The sequence below is a fragment of the Salmo trutta genome, unplaced genomic scaffold, assembly GCF_901001165.1.
Source record: "Salmo trutta unplaced genomic scaffold, fSalTru1.1, whole genome shotgun sequence".
Taxonomy (NCBI): Eukaryota; Metazoa; Chordata; class Actinopteri; order Salmoniformes; family Salmonidae; genus Salmo; species Salmo trutta.
In genome coordinates this window covers 498,406-506,881 of record NW_021823350.1, presented here as the reverse complement: position 1 = coordinate 506,881, position 8,476 = coordinate 498,406, and the positions used below count along the sequence as shown (strand labels likewise).

General features: G+C 46.1%; 1 protein-coding gene across 3 annotated transcripts in view; it reads left to right on the top strand.

The window, feature by feature from the left end:
• LOC115190214 (DNA-directed RNA polymerase III subunit RPC1) overlaps window positions 1-8,476 on the top strand; it is a 54,237-nt gene that overhangs the window by 26,102 nt on the left and 19,659 nt on the right. For all 3 annotated transcript variants that reach the window (XM_029748712.1, XM_029748713.1, XM_029748714.1), the window contains 5 exons: window positions 204-315; window positions 2,389-2,507; window positions 5,044-5,181; window positions 6,147-6,317; window positions 7,234-7,347. In XM_029748712.1, the coding sequence (XP_029604572.1) occupies window positions 204-315; window positions 2,389-2,507; window positions 5,044-5,181; window positions 6,147-6,317; window positions 7,234-7,347 (654 nt within the window). The remainder of the gene's footprint in view (window positions 1-203; window positions 316-2,388; window positions 2,508-5,043; window positions 5,182-6,146; window positions 6,318-7,233; window positions 7,348-8,476) is intronic.

Sequence of the window (8,476 nt, the reverse complement as noted above, 5' to 3'; positions counted from 1 at the left end):
TCTATTGTCTGGCTGATGTCTGGTGCTCCTTCTAGACCAGCTACTTTAGTCTGGTGGCCTTTTGAAACCAGGTAGATCATCATCTCTGCTTCAGACTGACGTGAGGAGGAGAGATAGCACTTTCTTTTTTAATGGTGGGTCTATTTTGGAGGTTTATCTATTATCTGTGGTTTAGAGTGATAATGATGTGTCTGTCTCAACAGGCCCTCATCCTGAAGGAGCTATCTGTTATCAGAGACCATGCCGGCAGCGCCTGCCTCAGAGAACTGGACAAAACCAACAGTCCTCTGATTATGGCTCTGTGTGGCTCCAAAGGTAGGTCAACTAACCAATCCTCTGATTATGGCTCTGTGTGGCTCCAAAGGTAGGTCAACTAACCAACCCTCTGATTATGGCTCTGTGTGGCTCCAAAGGTAGGTCAACTAACCAGCCGCGGAGGTTTAAATGCTGCCTTTACCACACACACACTGTCACACACACGGTCACACACACACATACATGAATCACATGTCAGGAGCTCTGCTTGTACCCGCTTCTAATAATAAGGACTAACTGGTTCTTATTCACTTCAACTAAGACTTCCTGATTCGCTCTGATTTTATTGGCCATTAGAGCGCTGTTGTCATGGGAACAGCTAGGCTATACTCTTAACGTTTGTTATATGGATTATTAGGGGTAGTACTGACCTGTAACTGACCTGTATGCTAATATAGCCATTATAATTGCCTTATTTCATTTTTTCCCTGCTTTAGGCTCTTTCATTATCTGTTTATGGTAGGATGTACAGTATAGTTTATAGTCCAGGACTGAAAACTATGCTCAATGGAGATTCTCCACAGATTTCAAAAGCTTAGTCTGTGTCCGGGAAACCAGCCCATGGGTTGTAAGACTGGGGTCGGCGACAGGCAGCCCGCGGGCCAAAACCGGCCTGCAACTTTAAAAAAAAATTGTTTTTTTTAAATGACTGTAAAATCACCAGGAATTCAGCAAAAAAATAAGTTTAATTTAGGAAATCTGTTCCCAAGTATTCCAACGAATAAAGAAAAAAAGAGACGTGATCAAGGTATGATATTATTTGGGGTTTTAGTTGTCAATTTGCAGTTTTCAAAATTATTATAATTATGTTCCAGCCCCCCCCCCCGACCATTCACTCTGACAAAAATCAGCCCCCAGGGCTGAATCTAGTCTCCCTACCCCTGGTTAAGGTAAATAAGTTAGTGTAATGGTAATGTCCTTAAATCCTTTTCTCATTATGTCTCTTCTCCCTGCTGTAGACTCTCATCATCATCTCTCCATCATCATGTCTCTTCTCCCTGCTGTAGACTCTCATCAACATCTCTCCATCATTATGTCTCTTCTCCCTGCTGTAGACTCTCATCAACATCTCTCCATCATCATGTCTCTTCTCCCTGCTGTAGACTCTCATCAACATCTCTCCATCATTATGTCTCTTCTCCCTGCTGTAGACTCTCATCAACATCTCTCCATCATCATGTCTCTTCTCCCTGCTGTAGACTCTCATCATCTCCATCATTATGTCTCTTCTCCCTGCTGTAGACTCTCATCATCTCCATCATTATGTCTCTTCTCCCTGCTGTAGACTCTCATCAACATCTCTCCATCATTATGTCTCTTCTCCCTGCTGTAGACTCTCATCATCTCCATCATTATGTCTCTTCTCCCTGCTGTAGACTCTCATCATCTCCATCATTATGTCTCTTCTCCCTGCTGTAGACTCTCATCAACATCTCTCCATCATCATGTCTCTTCTCCCTGCTACATTTCTCATGTATTCATTGATTATGGGCAGTACATGTATATGGTCCAACTCAATGGTGTTGTGGTTAGAGGTCTTGAGAGTGTGATCCCCGGCTGAGTCATACCATAGAAAAATGAGACCTGGTGCATCTCTGCTTATCACTCTGCATTAAGGAGATAGATTGGGGGTAAGGCCCTGTGATAGATTAGTGTCCTGTCCAGGGGGTGTACTGAGGAGATAGACCAGTGTCCTGTCCAGGGGGTGTACTGAGGAGATAGACTAGTGTCCTGTCCAGGGGGTGTACTGAGGAGATAGACCAGTGTCCTGTCCAGGGGGTGTACTGAGGAGATAGACCAGTGTCCTGTCCAGGGGGTGTACTGAGGAGATAGACCAGTGTCCTGTCCAGGGGGTGTACTGAGGAGATAGACCAGTGTCCTGTCCAGGGGGTGTACTAGTACATCACGCTACAGAAACAGGAGATCCTAGTCCTATGCGCCGTTCTGGCTGCTTGCTTTCTTTTACCTGTATATGGTAGAATGCTTAGGATTTTTTAGTTTTGTTTGTTTAAGGTGATGATTCAGTAATGCTAATGGTTGTATTTCTTCATCCCTTTCATTCTCCCCTCCTAGGATCCTTCATCAACATCTCCCAGATGATTGCCTGTGTGGGCCAGCAGGCTATAAGCGGCTCTCGAGTGCCCGACGGCTTTGAGAACCGCTCGCTGCCACACTTTGAGAAGCACTCTAAAGTAAGATTCTCTAAGAACCTCTTAAGGCCTTTATTAACCAGCTGAAATCACCATTATATCTGTCCAGAGTCTCAGAACATGGGTTCATTCATTCATAACATCAAGATATTAGGGCGGGCTATCTCCCAAATGACACCCTATTTCATAGTGCACTCCTTTTCACCAGGGCACTGATAGGGTTCTGGTCAAAAGTAGTGCATTATATAGGGAATAGGGGGACATTTGGGACACAGCTGAGGACCTGAAGCCACTCCTGGAAGACAATGGAAGTAGATATAATTACTCAGAACAAAAATATAAACGCAACATGCAACAATTTCAAAGATTTTACTTAGTTACAGTTCACATAAGGAGATCAGTCAATTGAAATCAATTCATTAGGCCCTAATCTATGGATTTCACATGACTGGAAAATACAGACTGCATTAACATCTGTCAGTCAGTATCTGGTGTGTTCACTATTTGCCTCATGCAGCGCGACACATCTCTTTCACATAGAGTTGATCAGGATGTTGATTTGTGGCCTGTGGAATGTTGTCCCACTCCTCTTCAATGGCTGTGCAAAGTTGGCCGATATTGGTGGGAACTGGAACACGCTGTCGTTCACGTCAATCCAGAGCATCCCAAACATGCTCAATGGGTGGTGACATGTCTGGTGAGTATGCAGGCCATGGAAGAACTGGGACATTTTCAACTTCCAGGAATTGTGTACAGATCCTTGCGACATGGGGCCGTGCATTATCATGCTGAAACATGAGGTGATGGAGGTGGATGAATGGCACGACAATGGGCCTCAGGATCTCATCACGGTATCTCTGTGCATTCAAATTGCCATTGATAAAATGCAATTTGCATAACCCCATCTCACCACCATGGGGCACTCTGTTCACAACGTTGACATCAGCAAACCGCTCGCACACACGACGCCGTACACGCTGTCTGCCATCTGACCGGGACAGTTGAAACCGGAGTTCATCCGTGATGAGCACACTTCTCCAGCGTGCCAGTGGCCGTCGATGTGAGCATTGGCCCACTCAGGTCGATTTATGATGCCGAACTCCGGTCAGCTATATCTACGGGCTTTAATGTGTTTCTGTCATGTGGAATGTGCAGTAGCCTGTATCATATACAGTTCATTCTGAAAGGATTCACACCCCTTGACTTTTTCCACATTTTGTTACGTTAGTCTTATTCTAAAAATTTATGAAATAATTTTTCCCCTTCATCAATCTACACACAATACCCCATAATGACCAAGCGAAAACAGGTTTTTAGAAATGTTTGCAAATTTATAAAAATAAACAGAAATACCTTATTTACATAAGTATTCAGACCCTTTGCTATGAGACTCTAAATTGAGCTCAGGTGCATCCTGTTTCCATTGATCCTCCTTGAGACGTTTCTACAACTTGAGTGGAGTCCACCTGTGGTAAATTCAATTGTTTGGACATGATTTGGAAAGGCACACACCTGTCTATATAAGGTCCCACAGTTGACAGTACATGTCAGAGCAAAAATCAAGCCATGAGGCCGAAGGAATTGTCCGTAGAGCTCCGAGACAGGATTGTGTCGAGGCATAGATCTGGGAAAGGGTACCAAAAAATGTTTGCAGTTTTGAAGGTCCTTAACAACACAGTGGCCTCCATCATTCTTAAATGGAAGAAGTTTGGAACCACCAAGACTCTTCCTAGAGCTGGCCGGCCAAACTGAGCAATCGGGGGAGAAGGGCCTTGGTCAGGGAGGTGACCAAGAACCCGATGGTTACTCTGACAGTGTGCCAGAGTTCCTCTGTAGAGATGGGAGTACCTTCCAAAAGGACAACCATCTCTGCAGCACTCCACCAAATCAGGCCTTTATGGTAGAGTGGCCAGACAGAAGCCACTCCTCAGTAAAAGGCACATGACAGCCTGCTTGGAGTTTGCCAAAAGGCACCTAAAGGACTCAGATCATGAGAAACAAGACTCTCTGGCCTGATGAAACCAAGATTGAACTGTTTTGCTCTGAATGCCAAGCGTTACATCTGGAAGAAACCTGGCATCATCCCTACGGTGAAGCATGGTGGTGGCAGCAACATGCTGTGGGGATATTATTCAGCGGCAGGGACTGGGAGACTAGTCAGGATGCGGAGGATTGAGAAACACACAGCCTGATGCAAAAACGATCTCTAGCTTAAACAGATGGATTTTGATGGGGATTTATGTTAATTAGATTTCCGCGAACCTGCAGAAATTGTAGGCTAAGGGTTGAAAAACGTTCAAACGTTCATAATGTTTCTCCTTCCTAGCAGTAAACAACATCTCCAGCTGGCTCAGTCAGAGACCTGTTTTCATTGTTTTTGCTCTAACGGGATGAATCCCGAAATATCAACCCTTTTCCCTCCTTAGTGCACTACATCTGACCAAGGCGCTGTGGGGCCCTGGTCAGAAGTAATGCACTCTACAGTAATAGTGAATAGGGTGCCATTTGGGACTCGTCCGGGGCCTTATATAATGATGTAACACCTCTCTCTCTATCTCTCCTGTGTGTCGTGTCACAGCTTCCTGCGGCTAAAGGCTTTGTGGCTGACAGCTTTTATTCAGGCCTGACGCCCACGGAGTTCTTTTTCCACACTATGGCTGGTCGAGAGGGCTTGGTGGACACCGCTGTTAAAACAGCAGAGACCGGATACATGCAGGTAACACACACACACACACCGCTGGGCTGCTGTCTGCTGCACCGTACCCAACACCCTCTGCTCTCTGCTTGTATTACAGAAAAGAGGAACAACGTGTGCTCCCTACAAATCTAAATCTGATCAGGCTCCCTCTTGAGTAGCGATCAGGGTTATCTCCTAGGGCATGGACTATTCAACTCTGACCCTATGAGGTCTGGATCCTGCTGGTTTTCTGTTCTACCTGGTCATTAATATCACCCACCTGGTGTCCCAGGTCTAAGTCAGGCCCTGGTCATTAATATCACCCCACCTGGTGTCCCAGGTCTAAATCAGGCCCTGGTCATTAATATCACCCACCTGGTGTCCCAGGTCTAAGTCAGGCCCTGGTCATTAATATCACCCACCTGGTGTCCCAGGTCTAAATCAGTCCCTGGTCATTAATATCACCCACCTGGTGTCCCAGGTCTAAGTCAGGCCCTGGTCATTAATATCACCCACCTGGTGTCCCAGGTCTAAATCAGGCCCTGGTCATTAATATCACCCACCTGGTGTCCCAGGTCTAAGTCAGGCCCTGGTCATTAATATCACCCACCTGGTGTCCCAGGTCTAAATCAGGCCCTGGTCATTAATATCACCCACCTGGTGTCCCAGGTCTAAATCAGGCCCTGGTCATTAATATCACCCACCTGGTGCCCCAGGTCTAAGTCAGGCCCTGACTAGAGGGGAACAATGAAAACATGCAGTGGAGCTGGCCTGGCGGTCCAGAGTTGAGGGTCCTAGTGGTGTGTTGTTGATGTGGTCAGATCAGAACAGCTCACCATCTGACTAATGGCACATAGCAGAGGAACGGTGTTGAGTGGTCACACACACACACACACACACACACACACACACGGTTACACAACAAGCAAGATTAAATAGGCCTATCTGTTGTTGATTCATCCTCTGATCTGTTCTTCTGTGGTGGATGTGTTGTGTGTCAACAGAGACGTCTGGTGAAGTCGTTGGAGGACCTGTGTTCCCAGTATGATCTGACGGTACGGAGCTCCACTGGTGACATCATCCAGTTTGTCTATGGGGGGGACGGCCTGGACCCGGCCGCCATGGAGGGGAAAGATGAACCGCTGGAGTTCAACAGAGTTCTGGACAACATCCGGGTGAGTCACACGTGTACGACAAGACTTAATCTCACACACAGAGACACACACAGAGAGAGACACACGCAGACATACACACAGAGAGAGAAAGACGCACGCACAGAGACGTACACACAGAGAGAGAGAGACACACGCAGACGCTCACACACCCATTATTCTCTTAGACCTCACCTGTCGTCAGTCTGGCAACAATAACATAAACAAGCCTGCATTTCAAAGTGCCAGACTTCAGAATGTGCAGACGGTGAAATGAGGTTTTACCCAGCGTGCATGTTGTCATCTCTATGTATGTATTGGTGATGCAGGTCAGCTGTTTGTTCACTCGCCCACAGTTACTAATAACACATCCGCACTCCTCCCTCTATCCCTCCATGACTCCTCTTCCCTCCATCCCTCTCCCTCTATCCCTCCCCTCTATCCCTCCTCTCTATCCCTCTATCCCTCCTCTCCATCCCTCTATCCCTCCTCTCCATCCCTCTATCTCTCCTCTCCATCCCTCTATCCCTCCTCTCCATCCCTCTATCTCTCCTCTCCATCCCTCTATCCCTCCTCTCTCCATCCCTCTATCCCTCCTCTCTCCATCCCTCTATCCCTCTTCCCTCCATCCCTCTATCCCTCCTCTCTCCATCCCTCTATCCCTCCTCCCTCTATCCCTCCTCCCTCTATCCCTCCTCTCTCCATCCCTCTATCCCTCCTCTCCATCCCTCTATCCCTCCTCTCTCCATCCCTCTATCCCTCCTCTCTCCATCCCTCTATCCCTCCTCTCTCCATCCCTCTATCCCTCCTCTCTCCATCCCTCTATCCCTCTATCCCTCCTCTCTCCATCCCTCTATCCCTCCTCTCTCCATCCCTCTATCCCTCCTCTCTCCATCCCTCTATCCCTCCTCTATCCCTCCTCCATCCTTCCATCCCCCAGTCGGTCCATACGTGTTCAGAGCAGCCAGCCCTTAGTAAGAATGAGTTGGTCCTGACAGCAGAGTCCATCATGAAGAGGAGTGACTTCAAGTGCTGCCGAGACAGCTTCCTCGAGGTAAATAACTATCACTTGTCCACTTGACTGCTTCTATGTCTGCGTTCAAAATGGCACCCTATTCCCTACATAGTGCACTTTAACCAGAGCCCTGGTCTAAAGTAGTGCACTGCATACCGTAGAGAATAGGGAGCCATTTGGGACCAGACTATATTATTGATTTTAGTTCTATTATCAACAGTAATGTTACAGGGTATAGACCTATATCAGTCATCAACAGTAATGTTACAGGGTATAGACCTATATCAGTCATCAACAGTAATGTTCCATGGTATAGACCTATATCAGTCATCAACAGTAATGTTACAGGGTATAGACCTATATCAATCATCAACAGTAATGTTACAGGGTATAGACCTATATCAGTCATCAACAGTAATGTTACAGGGTATAGACCTATATCAGTCATCAACAGGAATGTTCCAGGGTATAGACCTATATCAGTCATCAACAGTAATGTTACAGGGTTTAGACCTATATCAATCATCAACAGTAATGTTCCAGGGTATAGACCTATATCAATCATCAACAGTAATGTTCCAGGGTATAGACCTATATCAATCATCAACAGCCAGTTAAAATGTCAAGTTTGACAGATTTCTTCATTCAAACCAACGTTACCAGCAGTTACACCCCGGCGTATAGACCGAGACTTAGACCTGGGTAACATCCTCAAATGGCACCCTATTCCCTATGGGCTGCACTGCTGTTTACCTGGGCCCACTGGGCTCTATATAGGGACTGGGGTGACATTTAGGACACAGACCTATATTATGGCCTATCAACAGCCACAGCCAACAGCAGATCTTCAACCACATTCAAATATTATAGAATTATCAAGTTATAGATTTATCAAGTTATAGATTTATCAAGTCATCCTTCAGTCACATGTAGGTAAAACATGTTGATTTCTATATAGAATCTGAACGAGCGTATTCTGCTGTTTCCATGACGCTTCCCTTTGTCAAATAGAATTCTCAGAATTCAAGAGTTGCAGCTCTATTTTCAAATGTCACTTGTTCCAAGAATATCCGTGCTGTCCATGCATTCAGCACGTGACCACTATCGAGGCAGCATTGCTCTGGTTACTAGGCAAAAACTACTAACATAATAAACTTCAAATTGCAAT